Consider the following 16,864-nt stretch of genomic DNA (forward strand, 5'->3'; position numbering starts at 1 on the left):
GAACAAACATGCAGGGCTGGGGGGTTGTTCCTGGATCCCACCTTGCAGGGAGGTGGGTACAGGATTGGGTCTGGCCATTTCTTACGTTAAAGTAAGTTAAAATTCAGTATAGTTAACATTGTTATAGTTGCTCTTGTAGAGATAAGCCAGACTGGGTTGTTTACCCGGGCAGCTCAAGGCCCCACGAGAAAGACAGTGGGGTTGGTACTCTTGTGGTGATCAGTCGCCAGCATAGGGACACAAGTGGGTGAGCTTAGAGCAGGAGATTTGCCAGGCAGCAAGACACCACCGGTGAGTGGGTGAGCTCAGGGGCTGAAGGTCTGCCAAGGAAGCAAGATAAACTCAGAGAGTGGGTGAGCACAAGGGTAGGGGAAGCTGCCAGAGAGCAAAATACCACCAAGAGTATACCTCTGCTGGGGAAAGGATCAATAAGATGGGCAGAACTACCGCTGGGGAGGAGATTTACCAAGAGTATTTCCTATCTGTGAGTGTTACAATCTATTGAGAGGATCTCTGGGATTGATGTGATTTTGTGCCAAATACCATTAAGAGCCTTTGCATTCGCTAGAGGCATGCCTGTTTGTTCAATAAAGAAGTTTATTTGTTTGAAGCAGCCCCTGGACTGCTGTTATTTCAAAGCTGCTTGATGTGTGCACCAGGAGACACTCAGGATCCACCTGAGGGTAAAGTGCATAATGGGACCACTATACACTGCTGGGAGTTGCAGAGAGTTGGCCACAGCCTAAGGGTATCCAGGGTAGACTGTAACGCCCCAAGTGTGCAATAAAGGCATTTTAAGTGAAATTAACTTGTGGTGGGTGCTGTTCCAACTATCCTGCATATGGTTTGCCGGCTGGAAGTGGCCATTGAGAATGTGACCTGCTAAGAAAAGATTTTCAAATTGTAAAACCAAATAAATATAAAGTTACAAAAAAAAAAAGAAAAGATTTTCAATTGTCTACTTGTCTCCATATGCAGGGTACACTGACAGCAGTTTTATGGTTCTGGAGTAAAAAGTGTTTCTTGCTGATTAATTTACAAGTCACACTCATATCAATGTCTGCATGGCCATATATATTACAGGCAGTGCTTGTCTGGCAGAGAATCTAAACAATGCATTCTTTCCAACAAGAATTCAACACTGCCATGTATTTGAAACGGCTATAACATTTCAATGTCACAAATGAAATTAATCTAATGAATTGTGTCATTTTTTAATTGTTGTGGTTATTGAATTGTCTTTCAATTCCAGCTCGCTCTCACTAAAGCAAATCTATAAAAACTGCAATTCAGTGATCAACAATCTGAATGTTGATATCTATGTAATTCCAGGTTGAGGTATTAAAATATGTTTTTCTGTATCTTTTCACTTTTCTATTCATTCTTCATCATGACATAAAACCACGAGAGGTTGCTGGTGTAATTGTGTCACAGTATAAAACCTGCAGAGCTGTAGAAAATAAACATTTTATTATCTTTTTCAGGCAATGGGTCAGGGCAGGCAGATATCAAGCAGCGCTTGAAACAGACCAACGTTCACATATCAATGGCACAGAGAAGGGTACTAGGGGAGGCTAACAAGTCACTACTGGTACTTTTAATTGACAAATTTCAATTTTTTTAAACAGTAAATTCTGCTTTTCTAGTGCAAAAAAAGTGCAAATGCGCCCTCTAGTGATGCACCCCACCCCCTCCAGCACTTGGGTGGCACTACAGGGGGCCACCTCAGACGGCTACTTAAAAATAATCTGTACTGGTCAGGAGAAGAGACAGAAGGTTTCATTTCTTTGAAAGCAGACAAGCAAGGATTACTATATAAAAACCTGTCGTGGGACGAAGGAGTAATCATTTCAGATACATGCTGCTGCAATGGCCTCAATGTAACCATGAGAAATGTAGCCAAAATTATAGCAATCTGACCATACAAATGTAAACATATTTTAACTGTTTTTTCTTAAAGGGGAACTCTGGCTTCCAAACCAACATTTAATAAAGAGGCCCACACAACACAGAAATTCTTAATATACCCATCACAGTTACCTGTTTCTTCAAAAAGTATGAATAAATGCCATTTTCTATGCTGAAATCCAGTTGTTTAACAGTTCTTCTCTTTCTGCATCGTTTAAAATCCTGGCAGGGAAGGAGGGACTAAACACTGATGTTACAACTTGTAACAACGGAGGATGCAGGCTGAATACAGATGGCTGCTGATACAAAGTAAGAGTAGTCAGCCAGCTCAGCAAAGTGGAGGGCTAGGCTTAGTGAACCTGTTCCAAACCATTAAAAATCATGTAAAGTCTGCATGCATTTTTTAATTGATGTATATTGCAAAGTTGCTTGAAATTATATTGAAAAATTCAAAAAGCTTAAGTTATGTTTTTGTGGAGTTCCCCTTTAATAATCGGTACCTACAGTACCTGCAGTAAAGAACCGGCACGGTTTATAACAGAGTTGTTTTTGTTTTATCACAATTACCTGCACTAAAATAAATAAAAAAGAAAATACTTACAGCTTGTGTGGGGACTGTCTGGGGCAGGAGGGAGTAAGTCAACCACAATTTGTAAGATGGGAAGCTAAGGGGAAATATAGACCCTGGGCTGCACCAGTGGTCCCTTTGTATGCGGTACATCATTTCTAGCCTAATCCTTTAAATGGCTTGAATGCTCATGTTAGCACACATGCTCTCTTTTTCCTCTTGTGTTATTATGGGAGTTGCCTCACGCTGTACAATAACTAGTTACAGCTGCCTATTTGATGTGTGGGAGTCGGCAGATTTGGTTTTAGAGTTGAATTTGCTTGTTTATCCTGGGAAGGAAATAATAAGAATTTTGTTCCCAGGGCTGATTGTACCTGCGTGCAGCCGATTTAGAAGCTGGTTACATGTTGCTCTTTATTATGTGATTATATCTTCTCAAGTTGTTTTCAGTCCATCTTTAATCCTACACTGTGGCTATTGACTTGATTGGAGTGGGACTTTGGGCTGTGTCTTCACCTTATACATACAGATCCTTACTGCCTATCTCATCTTGGCCTCTCCCATTTGACGTAGTTTGCCAGACATGATCAAGTGCAAATTTGTCTTAATCTTGTCTACTTCCGTTCTCTTGAAGTTGGCTAACTGTTAAAACTGAAAAAATCAAAGGGCTGTTATGTGATGTAACACCTTCTAATGACCAGAATTACATTCCTATATTTGATTTGACTTTAAGGGGCACTTACGCTAAAAATATAAGTTCTTTAAAAGCAGAAAATTAGGGGGTTTGGTAAGTTGATCTGGCAATGGCTCAGGGACAAACAATGAGTTTCCATTGACTTCTACTTTTTGTCAAAAATATATATATGAATATCAGTTATTATAACAATGCATCCTTTTTATACACATATTTACCATTGCCCTGATGCAAGTGTTAGAGTGCTTATAGGGCATATAACTGATTCCTTTAGGTCCATACACGCAGCCTGGGGCAATGGTCTGTGCTGGTTCTGGTGTCAGCACAAGGGAGGCTACTCAATGCCTGTGCTCCATAGGGGCAGATTTATCAAAGGTTGCATTTTCGAATTTATGTGACTTTTTTTGTACTCTAATAAATTTGAATATATTCACAATTCGAATGGGAGATTATTTAAGAAAAAATGTGTTCGAACTCGAACCAATCGAATAGGGACGATCTGAAAATTCGATTCGTATTCGATTCATATTCGACTAAACTGAAATCTAGTTTTTTCTCCGAAAAAAACTCGAATGTCCGGAAGGCTATTAACATCTTCAAATGGGTCACTGGATCTCTGCCATTGACTTCGACATGAACTCGGCAGGTTTTAGTTGGCGAATCTCGAATTTGAAATCGAATTTGAATTCGAGTTTGGGTTATTCCCAATTCGAATTTGTGAGTTTTAACCAAAAATCCAACTCAAAAATTCTAATTTACAATTCGAATCTTAATAAATCTGCCCCCTAGTGTGTATGTGTGAATGATGTACAAGCTTGGAGCCATTCCATAGGATGTTCCTCATACTTCCCACCTGCCCCTCACTCTGGATGTAGCACCACCAAACACAGCTCACATTACTTTCACACTTTATGGGCATATACTGCAGGGCAAAGTTCCTGTTTTGGGTGGGATTTTGGGGGTGGGAGGCAAGAAACCTTCTCTTTCTTGCTACATACAATCTAAATTATAGATATAATGTTTTTTCCACGTTCAGCAGCACAAAATTAAAGAAAGGGGAGGGGTCATGGTGCAACCGAAATTTGCTTATATTAGTTTTAGTTTGTCATTTGCAGCTGAGCAAACGACCCACAGTGGCTGCCATATTCCTCTCACATTTATGAACCTGAGTCAAATATGACAAGTCTAACTATAACTGCTAGAATCTGCATTTTTGCTTTGGAGGCCGATGTAAGAACCAGAATATGAAGTATATTATTAAGATTAGTTTATTCCTCTATTGTTTTTTAATTCCTACAATTTAATCTTGTACATTGTAGAAATTATATTCTCATTTGTTGATGTTTTCATTCCATGTGACGCTGAATGATTATATAGGGCTCAATCTCAAATCTAGGGGCCCAGAAATCATTTTATATTTCTGCCTTCCCATAGTCTTTTCATGGTTTAGAGCTGACTGATGCATCTTGACTTGGTGCGGTTAACTCCTCCTTCTAAATTCTGTTCTCTGCAATGATTTCCATTAGAAGGCAAAATAATCAGGGGACTTGTAGATGTTACAGCATTATAATGGGTTATGACATGTAAGCACAGTGCAGTGGCAGCAAGAATGAGCAGGATGAACTACAGATAAAGCAGCAGCAAGAAGAATGTATTTCTGTCATTTTAAGAAACAGTGATTCCAGGACTCCCAAGTAGAATTAATAGTATATCCAGTCCGTCTGAATTGTGTGTTTCAAGAAACAATAACAAAAAGCAAGGGATGCCCATTATTGAAGTAATGATAACCAAAGGGCCGAATCCTGCTGAAAAAGGCCGAATCCTGGATTCGGTGCATCCCTACTGCCTATTATACATTTTGGTGCTGAGATGTTTTCCACATAGATTCTTACAAATGCCCTGAGTATGTGCCCAATTCTGCTACATGCAAAAAGCAGCTCCTGCAAGTCTGTAGCTGTCAGGCACAAACCTTTGGAAGTGTTCAGCTTGCGTTTGGAGCAATGCCCCTTGCATAAAAAAGGGCATTAACTCAAGGGATGAAAACATAATTCTGCCTCTTTATAGGTCCCTGGTGAGGCCTCATCTGGAGTATGCAGTGCAGTTTTGGACTCCAGTCCTTAAGAGGGATATAAATGAGCTGGAGAGAGTGCAGAGACTAAGTGCAACTAAACTGGTTAGAGGGACGGAAGACTTAAATTATGAGGGGAGACTGTCAAGGTTGGGGTTGTTTTCTCTGGAAAAAAGGCGCTTGCGAGGGGACATGATTACACTTTACAAGTACATTAGAGGACATTATAGACAAATAGCAGGGGACCTTTTTACCCATAAAGAGGATCACCGTACCAGAGGCCACCCCTTCAGACTAGAAGAAAAGAACTTTCATTTGAAGCAACGTAGCGGGTTCTTCACAGTCAGGACAGTGAGGTTGTGGAATGCACTGCCGGGTGATGTTGTGATGCTGATTCAGTTAATGGCTTGGATGATTTTTTGGACAGACATAATATCAAAGGCTATTGTGATACTAAGCTCTATAGTTATTATAGATATGGGTATATAGAATTTAATTTAAAGTAGGGATGGGTGTATGTATGGATGCTGGGTTTTCATTTGGAGGGGTTGAACTTGATGGACTTTGTCTTTTTTCAACCCAATTTAACTATGTAACTGTGAAACTATGTAACTATCTATGTGCAAAGGAAGGTGCAACCAGCACAAGGGTGCAGAGTCCAATAGCTGATCACCTAGGACCATGTGCAAGTGTTATGTGTGCTAATGGGTTTGAATTGTAGTTGTTTACATAATTAGTAAATTAGTCATTACATCTTTAAATGTTATTCTTTACACAATGAACTGCTGCAAAAATATAAGGGGTAATTTGCTAAGAGTGCAAGAGAACATATTGTAGTGCTCATTGAGCTAGCACTCCTGCCTTTTTTTTTACTGCCTGCCATAGAGTAAGTGGTAACTACAGAGCCATGTTGCACTGACACTGCCTAACTTGTATGTCATGGATGGGTATGGGTGGAAGTGGGATGCCTGTGTGTGGGTATGCCTGCCTTTTTGATTTTCTTTATTATTTATGCCCATGAGGAAGACCCTTATGGTCGAAACACGTTGGGCTCACCAAATATGATTTTTGTTATTTTTTCCTTTTTGTAATAAATGTAATTGTTTTCAACATTGTTATTGCTATCTGTTTTCAATATTGTGTGTGGGTATGGGTCGGGAAGGGGATTCCTATGTGTGGGTATGGGTCTGGAAGGGGAATGCTTATGTGCTTCTCACCCAAAACACCAAATGCAAAGCTTTATTCTTTGGGGCAGCCACAGGTCTGTATGCTCCAAAACAGAACCTAGATTGTGTTCTTGCACTCATTTTCCTTCCAATTTGTAAAGGATCCCTGTATTCCTAATTTCATCATTGTTGCCACTTTCTATGTGTTTATGTGTGGGCGAAAATAATTCTCTGTAAACTCTCCTTTAAATTATCAACTTTGTACTTAAAACAGTACTATCATCCAAGTCATCTGTTCATAGAGCTACAGATTTCAAAATGCCTGTGAACTTTTGAAGTTAGCATCGTAACTTTTCGTATCTTAATTATTCCCACTGGGCCTCTACGGTTTAATGACTTTGTTAGAAATAAGTATCAGCCATGAAACACTGTCAGAGAAAGGAAGGAGATTAAATCACTGTAACACAAACCCATGCAAACACTAAAGTGCCTATCGCTTTTTCAAAATGTATTTTTTTTCAAATGTACCTAACTAAACTACTTCTACTTTTCTGGCACAAATACCCAACAATGTCCATTTAATACCAGCACTACCCTAGAGCTACCCTAGTGTCCACTGATGTCATAAGTTTAAAATGAGATAGTTACACAAAGTGCCCCACTGCTGCTCCACTCTGATGTCATTGCCCTACTTTTTTTGGATCCAGCTCTACAGCTGTAAAATACACACCAAGAAAACACAAATGTACACACATTATACTTTATATTAAAAACAAAATACAGTTTAATCAGAATATGACCAGAACAAAAGTATTCTAAAATATTGTCGGTTAAGAGGAAACACGGTCCCATTGTTGCATTGTCCCAAACAAACTATCTAGGCTCAATATTACTTATATTGTTTAATTTGAGAATTATGTTTTTTAGAACGTTTGAATTTATCTGGCAATTTATTTCAGTCTTGGACGAATGATTTATGTCATTACGTTGCTGGGGTGGTTTATCCTATTACACAGTAAAAAAAGGGGCCATGATGGGGCTATGAATACATTTTCCTTCATTACAGTAAATCCAAATAAGTTGTTCAGTTTTTTTGTCCTTAAAAGTTACATTTTGATCATGAACTCCACTGTCCAATTTCCCATCTGCTGCTTTAACAGCTGCAAGTGCAGAGCAATGTGTTCCCCAGGACAGTGGGGGTTAGATGACTGCACATAAGAAGTCTTTAGTTATTCCTTTGTACAGAAGCTTCATGGTTGTAGTTCACAATCACAGAAACAATGCTGTTCATTGGCTCACATGCAGCAAACCACAAACAACCAAACAAAATAGCGTAAGTTACATGGTCAGTGTTTGCTAAGGTCCACTACCTCAGAAATGGGGAATATTTCAAGTATAACCTCAACTATTCTACATTTATTCTTTGGAAAACCTGGCTGAAAGACTGAAAACAGTCCAGTGAAGTCCTCTATATGTAACCACCAAGTCTCTAACCAAATGTACAGTTGTTTTAAATATGTGAAATCTTTTTTGGAAAACTGATAAATATCTGAATTGTAATGGAACTGCAGGGTTGTGCAGTTGGAACTGACACCATCTTTAGCCATCCACTGATCTGCCAACATACAGAAAGGCTTCAAAGTGAGGTCTTCATTTGGCATTTATAGATGAATTGCTGTTAACCAAGGAATAAGGATCTTGTTCTTCTGAGCAGGACAAAGTTCAGAACAAAGCAGGCAAAATGAATGTTCTCCATTCACAGTCCTTACAGAAACGAAGGGCTGGGAATCCTGGGTATCCTTTTTCCTCTCAATGGCAAAGGCACTTTGGGATGCCCCCAGCACAGCAGAGTCTTTACTGAATAGTGCACTTCTCTCTATCTCGTCCTTGTCCTTCTCCCAGTACTTTTGACTTGATGTACTTAAGGTCACTGTTGACACTGGGACGTCTAGCTGAAGGTGAGACCATACCATAAGCATCTACCTCCTTCAGCCTTCTCAACCTGAAAGACTTCTGGTGAAAGGTATCCCCATACTGCATGGAGATTTTCCGATGGAGGGCTGGGCTCATTTCATTGGGCAGCTTTGCCATGCTAAACAGGACTTGGAACATTTTGTCTACATTTACATTTTTCTTTGCAGAAATCTCAAAGTAAGCACAGTTTTCATCTCCAGACACCAGACGCTCTGTTTCTTCAGCTCTCACCTTGCGGTGATGCTCACCATAATCACTTTTGTTGCCACAAATCATCATAGGGAATTCACCCGTCTCTTTAGTTTTGTTTTTGACACAAGACTTTACTTCCAGAATTTGCTTTCTAAGCCGCTTTACTTCATCAAAGGAATCCCGGTTGTCCAGGCTGAAAACAAGTATGAATACATCACCTGGGAAAAAAGAAGATTTTGGTGTTACATTGTTTTCCATTGGTACACTAGGAGGTTGTAGAACTTGAACTCTCACTCTCTCTTAAAACTCTATACCACTAAAACAGCAAAGATAACTAGTAATACACTCAGCTCTCTTGGATTTGATTAATCTGCTGCAAACATATAAATTGTGGTCATTGGTATACTAGGAGGTTGTGGAACTTGAATTCTCACAATTAACCTCTGAAAGTTTTATACTATTATTTTACAAAATTACTAAAACAGCCAATTGATAAGTCAATACACTCCAAGTCTGCTTTTTTGGTTTGGACTTTTTTTGGGCTACAGACGTGGTGGTTGAAAACGTTTTTTTTTGGAATAAGTTTTTGAAAAATGCTATAGTGTTATGAATTGTGGTCAAATGTGTTTAGGTCCCTCGTTGATTATTTTTTCCTTATTTATTTATTTATTTATGCTGTATTTATTCACTGTTTTTAATTGTTTATGAATTAATAGACTGGCCAGTCACTGATTATTTAGATCATTGATTATATTGAATTAAAGAATATACATGTTAATTCCACTATGTGTGTATTTTTCAGTGCTGGCACATATCTTCTTGTTAGCTTTTACATATACCCAGGCATTAGTGGCTGCACACCAAGGGATAAATGAGGGATAATGACTTATTATAACATAACTGAGGGCCACATACCAGTCATCCCATTCCCAATTCCTTTTGTGCTGTCAGTGGTGCAACTCACAGGTACATGATAACACACTAGGGTTTGTTTATGACCTCAGGTACTAAATAGCACAAGTGCAGTTACCTGCAGCATTTCATTTTAGCACCAATCGTAGAACATTAGTTTGACAGAGCATCAGCTACATTCAGTTTAATTATGTTTAGCTCAATCTGTCTGTGCAACTTCTTTACCTGTGAGAATGGATAGTCTCCTCATGGCTGGAAATGGATGGTTTCCAGATGTATCTAGAATGTCTAGCTGGTACATGTCTCCTCTGATGTTGTACAGCTTGCGATGGAAATCCTCAATGGTTGGTGTATACTGGTCTTCAAATCGCCCGTTCAAAAAACGTGAAACGATGGCACTCTTGCCAACTCTGGATGCCCCGAGGACAACCATCCGATAAGAGTTTTTGGCTGGGACACTGAGTGTGCAGTTCCCACTGGAGAGAGTCTTCATCATGGCTTCAACCTTTGACAAAAAACATTTAGTATGAGTTGACCATAACGACTGCAATCCTTAGCTTGCTCAGCTTGTGTTCGACATGTGTCAAAATTTACTCTACAAACAAAATCCCTGAGACACAAATAAGTATGTATAATCTCTTCTATAACCCTTAAATAAAAGTCTTTATGTCATGTTTGCCCAAAATACAGCCGACCTTATCTCACAGTCAAAGTCTATCATCTCTAGTTGAGTGCCTCTTGGTGCTAGATGCACCAGGTCCTAGATGTAACAAGGGCAATATTTATGATACCTAAGCATGACAATATCTGCTTATATTCTGAATCATGTTACCTGTACCTGCAAGAGCAGATCAATATCAGTGCTCTCTAGTACTCCAGTACTAACCCAAGGCATAACCTTCTGGTATGACATGGGCTTCAGATACAGAAGAATCAGACCTTGAGCATGAAGATTGAGTGTTGGGGGCCCAGGAATGATGTGTAATTTTTAATATACAATTTAAAAATAGTGCATCTCCCCAATTTTGACCATAAAATTTTTTGCAGTGGAGCACAGTCACTCCTATTTATGCTGCTGTCGCAGGGATTTCTAAACCAAACCCAGGCATTTCTGTCTGCTTATATATGTGCTAATCCTTCTTCACAAAGAGTTATAGCTCACTTCAAAATGTTTCCATTTTACAAACAACAAAGCTATAATACAGAACACTGAATGATCAGTTAAGTGTACTGACTACAAGAATAGCTTGTGAAATCTCAATTTTTTTCGTAAATTAAAGGTACCCTAGGAGATCTATCCCCCAGTTACTGAGACAATATCTGAAATTACATGGCTGCTTTTGTGGGAAGTGTGAAGTCAATTCTATTCTGCTACATCGAGTTGCAGATTTAACGGCAAATCAAAGGCACAAAAGAAATGCGTCAAAATGATGAGACTGTATGTTTGCGTTTGCAAGTTCATTTAGAAAGAGGCAAAATGAAACGGGGAATGTAGGAAGAAAACACCTTTCATGCTATAAAAGTATAAAAGACAAGTGAACTGGCCTGAAGTATCTTTCTTCAGATGGCAAAATCAGAACAGATAATCATGAAAGTGGGTACAGAATCATATAGTAGAGCAAACAATTTAGGATGATAACAAAAGGGCCTAACAATGCATGTTGGCTTCCCATAACTCGGAAAGAACCAAGTAAAGAATTCTCTATAGAAACAATTTGGATGATTTGCTCGATTTTTACAATATTAGCTGGAAAACAAGTATCCCACAGAAGTGCATTGCTTGGCAATACATACCAGATTTATCAGAAACCAATATTGGTATCGTTGGTATCCTTTGTCTAAACACAATCCAATATGAGAGGTTTCAATAAGCCAGGTCAGTAACTAATACACCTTAGAAGGCACAAGGTATTAGAGGTCCAAATATTGATGGTCTAGTAAATGTTCCTCCAAGCTAATGCATTATTTCCAGCATATAACAGCACAGGAGTAGCCAGGCTGGTGTTTCAGTTGTTTCTATTTCTATACAACATATGTATACATCACTCTGAATGGATTGATACCCATTCTGCCGGGCAATATATTTACCATCTGCCACTGCCATTACTTACCTTGTACTGCAGTGTTTTAAAAAGTCTGCATATTACTATACTACTGAAATGCTCTATATGTCCCTATATTACTCTGCTTGGGGCTGCATTGCTCTGCACGTCTCACTATACCAATGCAATGCTCTGCTTGTCGCAATCTTAGCCTGGTGCCACAATGTGCTACACTTTATACTATATAACTATAATACTCTGTTTGTTTCTTTATGAGTGTCTTGTCACATTGCTCTGCATGTTTCACTATATTACTGCCTGGTGTCACTTTGCTTTTCATTCTTACTATATCACTGCAATATTCTGAATGCATTTCATGCTGTTTCTCTACACACTTCTTTTGTATTTCTGTACTTCTATATTACTTTGCATGCCGTTCCAATGCTTAGTAATGTAATGCTCCACCTTTCTCTAGATTACTCCTCAAATTAATGCATATTCACTATATATCTGCACTACTCTGCATAGTCCTTCCGACTGTTCTTTATGCCACTTTATCATTCAGCATGCTGCTAGAATGCTCTGCATGGCATTGTATCACTCTGAATAGCAGCACAATATTCTGAATGCGTCACTATATTACTCTGCATGTTACTCTGCTTTGTATGGTATTACTAAGCTCTTTGTGTCACTATATTATTCTGCGGCAGGTTACACGGTTCTGCATGCCATTTAAGCTCATATTGTTGCAAATCTCTGTGCATCTTTATATTTCTTTGAATATTGTTAATATTTTCTGTGTTCCTTATATTGCACTGCAAGTGAATGTTATTCTAACTCCAGCTGCTCTACATCTCATTTTAGCTTGTATTTTCTTACAATACTAGACTTTTCACTATGTTGCTCTTCACGGAATAGTATATATGTGTATATATATATATATATATATATATATATATATTCAACTCTGCTAGTCCACATATTGCTTTGCAGGTTTTTTATTAGTGAACCTTTTACAGTACTCTGCCTGCTCATATAACTACACATGTTTTTTTCCCATTGTTTTGCTTGTGGCTACATTGCTTTGCATGATGTTTTGCGCACTGCATATTACTTAGAATTTTGGAACAATAATCGGCATATTTGTATATTCGATTGCATTTTCTTTAGTTGTTTATTTTGTTCTGCACGAATACCTTCTATGCAATCTATGAATTATTACCATATTCGCTACATATACATATTACTCTTGATTCTTGTATATTCTTAAACAAGTATTCTTATAATATTATACAAGTATTCCTATAATATTATACAAGTATTCTTATAATATTATGCTTGTTTCTCAATTACTCTAATGTTGTTATCATGCTCTATGTGTCCCTATATTACTCTGTACTGTATGTTGTTAGGAATGCTTTTCATGCCCTAATATTATTACTTTATATGTTGTTATAATTCTCTGCATGTCACTGTATTATTCTTTATGTTGCTGTACTGCCCTGCATATCACTGTATTGCTCTGTATATTGTAATAAGGCTCTGAATCACCCTGTTGCTCTGCATGTGGGTTTAAAACTTTTTATGTCACTTTATAATTCTGTATGTTCTGAATGACCCAGTTTCTCTGTATGCTGCCATAATGTTCTGTATGGGATTCTGTATGTAAAATATTTCAATGCTCTGCATTTTATTCTGTATACAATACTATTGGGTTACAGTGTGACATTACTCTACATATTAATAGTGGGAATAACTCTGCATGTCAGAGTATTATCTCTATGTGCAGCTTGTATTACCATCATTTTCCCATGTACTGTATAAAGACAAATCTCGTACGACACACTTCTCTTACCTTTTCTAGTGGCGCACTCTCAGACAAAGGCTATTGCTGCTGATTCTGCCTTTTCTTCTCCCAAAATCTGCTCTTTTCCACTGTTCTCAAAATCCTGACGTCTCAGTACAGTCTCCATAGGCAGGTCTATTTATACAGTTTGCTCTTACAGAAACCCAAGTAAGTATTGTGTTCTTCCCTGAAAATGTTCAGTGCCGAGTCCTTCAGAGTGGATGAAGCAGGGTTAAATAATATTTAAAACAGAGTCATGTTCCACATGTCATTTTGATCCGTAATAAGGTTCGGAAGCAGAAATCACTGCAGCAGCTTTGATACTTTCATCTGATCAGAAAACTGATTATCACAGACTGTAAAAATCCCGACATTCCATGGTGTAGACTTCAGGCTGTGTTCCTATGATGAGTTTATTTGCACTGTAGTATTTCTGTGGTTAAACAAGTTGTCTCTGCTGAGTAAGAGAACAGTGGCTGCTTTGCTCTTTGTCTGCCTCTCTTGGAACCCAATCTACAGAGTCCCAGGCATGAAACAGTGCACAGCTTTCAGCAGGACCCTTGTGTCTCTTCTGTCTCCTGAACTGAAAGGCTTTTTCCCAAGGTCCATACCTCCCTACATGGGCCCCATCCAATCAGATTTCAGCAGGGCTTTCCTGAGAGCTGGAATACACAGATGTGCTGCTGGAAAATCTTCTTTTTTAGCCTAATTTATGCTAAAAAAACCTTTCTACCACTACTTAACCCTGAAGAGCTTGCACTTAATCACTTTTAGATTTGTTCCTCATATTATCAATATCACTATTGTTTGCTTTTCCTAGAAAACACTGATATTGCTTTAGGAAGGACTAACCCCAGTTTTATAGAAGCACAGATACTATGACCCAAAACATTTAACATTTAACTTGATGGATGTGTGTTGACCTAACGAACTATGTTACTATGACAGGAATCTTAATGGTAATATATAATCTGTTTTATAAATTATACAGTAGTTCGACAGCACAAAAACAAGTTTATATATATTTCTAAAAAAATAACAGTTTTTTTAAGTATGCTCATGGCAACTAGCAAATATTATATATTTTACTGATAATTTAGAAAAAGTTTGCTTTTTCAGAATAACATGGTCGGCTTTTAAAACTGTTAAGAATTGCTGCCTGAAAGGGACTGTGGCCAGTGAAAATTGGAGCCGTCTCCAGTTTGATCAGTGGCAGAGCTCGGGGTGAGGGACAAGGTCATTTTTCCTTGAGTTCAGGAAGAAATGTGTTTCTCCTGGCTAAACAGTTTCATGGGCTTTCTTGTAGGACAGAGTCACAGCGATAGACTACCTGCTCCTGCCTGCAACTCCCAGCATCAGCTTAGAGATGTCCTTGCCTTCTCCAGAACATTGTATAAGCAGTGTATGGCAGTGTAACTTTAAGAGCAGATTTTCCTTTCTTTTAAAGTGCTAGTGCAGAGAGTGCTATAGTGCTCATTGCACTTGCAATGCTCCCCCTTTGACCAGCTCTGACACTAAATTGCAGGGCAGGAGTGAGTGCTGACATTTTACACATAACTTTACAGAAATGCAAATCATGATATCAGCTCATCATTTCAACCAGTCCCTGCCCCAGTGGTATGTGGAAAGAGGTGCAAAGTTTGCTACATGTCTTGACACCTATAGCAACCAATCAGCAGGTACTATTTACTGATCATCTCTTTAAAAGCAAACATCTGATGGGTTGCTAGGGGAGATTAGACCTATGCAACCTGTGTGTCTTTATTACTCTCCCCTATAAATTCCCTAATACACCTGTCTGGCTGATATTGGTTACTATACACCATTTTTGTTTTAAACTCCTTACTGTGCAGTTGCAATAGTTACCTGTGCACCATGAATTAACAGCCTTGTACAGGACCTAGTGATATCACCTGAGCTAATGACACAAACCAGTAAAGCAACAGGTCAGTCATGCAGAAACAATGCAGAAGTTCTTATAGCCCTACTTTACCAATAACTCCTCATTACCCTACTGTCTCCTCACAAGCAGCTGGCACTAAGCACCTGCAGGATAGGAATAGCTGTTATGCATTATCACAATAAGCAATGGTATTTCACAGGTTTACAGGCTGGTGGATAAATGGTAAATCACATCATATAAACTCTCTTACACAGAGACAGAAAATTGCATTCTAAATACAGCAGTTAACTACTGTAAAGCAAGAACTGCTAGAGCAGTACTTTATCTAATGAAAGCACAGTGAGAAATAACATAATGTCATGTATGATATTAAACAAGCTTTTATCTCTGATGGGCTCAAAGCATTCTCCATTTGCACAATTGTACCACAAACAGAGAATTAACTACTCATTCTGGCTCTCATGACTAATGTTCTCAGCAGTGCTGGTACTTGGCAGATTAAATCAGTATATACCATTGTAAAAAACTGGGACTTTATTTACATATGTCATTGACACATGTAACCCATTTTTGGCCACCTGGTGCCAAGGTGGTACATCACAATATTTCCGACTTACATGTCCTGAGTCCCCTTTGCAAGGTGAAAGGGTACTGGGAAATCTTCTTCGGCAGTGTCTCCACCTAATGGGATCCGGGAATATACCTGCGGAATAACATGCAACACACACACTTTGCTTTTATAAAACAACAATTTTATATAAAGAAAGTGTAATTTAAAGGGTACGTAAAAACACATTTACATCATACAATATAACCCACTCCCATGGGAACCTGTGGCAGTCCATTTCCTGGCCCTCCATGCCAGGCAAAGTAGCGCACTACTCATTTGCAGATTAAAGTCTCAGTCCCTTATCCAAAATGAGTACAATAGGTCCCAAGTAGCACTAGCAGCCCAAATACCTCTCCCTCTGGATTTAGTATTGGCTCTTTCGTGGCAGGCATAAACAAAGCCTGGGTCACTAATGGAATATGCTGGAAGCTCTCTTTTTCCACTCTTCCCTGGCATCACTCACCCCTGGGGATTCACTCAGACGGGCAGGCTCACCTAGTATATACTGTATATAGCTTCCGTCCCTCTTGATCGAGCTCCCAGGCATGGGGTTGCCACCCCAGCCTCAGACAGCGCTGGATTTGTTTCCTGGCTGCCCCTAGGCCGCGCGGTCGGACCAGGTGGCCCCGCGGTCCTAGCGCCCGCCTACACTACCCCTTCCCAGCGCGCCGGCGAGAAAGCGCCGGCGCAGCTGGTGTCATTGAATGGGGATGCACACGTCCCCACAATGCTGCTGGGCAGCATGCCGCCCCTATTTTTTGCCACCCTAGGCCCGGGCCTATGTGGCCTCGCCACAAATCCGGGCCTGGCCTCAGAGGCCTTCCTGCCTCGACATAGTGGCAGCTGAACTCACTACTCCTTAGTGAAGTACATCATCAGAAAATCCTCCAGCAGTAATGGCTGACTGAGCACATGGCAATCTCCTTTTATAGGGAACAGCAGCGACACCTTGTGGCTGCTTTTGGGATCAACCATGCTGCA

At 39.3% G+C, this 16,864-nt stretch overlaps 1 protein-coding gene across 1 annotated transcript; it reads right to left on the bottom strand.

Annotated features, from left to right (window-relative positions):
- Positions 1 to 7,150: 7,150 nt before the first annotated feature.
- Positions 7,151 to 14,003, bottom strand: rasd2.S (RASD family member 2 S homeolog). Its single transcript, XM_018261127.2, has 3 exons — positions 13,380 to 14,003; positions 9,708 to 9,987; positions 7,151 to 8,788 (listed from the first exon to the last, which is right to left on the bottom strand). Exons 2-3 carry the CDS (start codon positions 9,976 to 9,978, stop codon positions 8,259 to 8,261), a joined length of 801 nt encoding a protein of 266 aa, XP_018116616.1. The 5' UTR covers positions 9,979 to 9,987; positions 13,380 to 14,003; the 3' UTR covers positions 7,151 to 8,258.
- Positions 14,004 to 16,864: the final 2,861 nt, after the last annotated feature.

Source organism: Xenopus laevis, chromosome 4S (genome assembly GCF_017654675.1).
Source record: "Xenopus laevis strain J_2021 chromosome 4S, Xenopus_laevis_v10.1, whole genome shotgun sequence".
Classification (NCBI taxonomy): Eukaryota; Metazoa; Chordata; class Amphibia; order Anura; family Pipidae; genus Xenopus; species Xenopus laevis.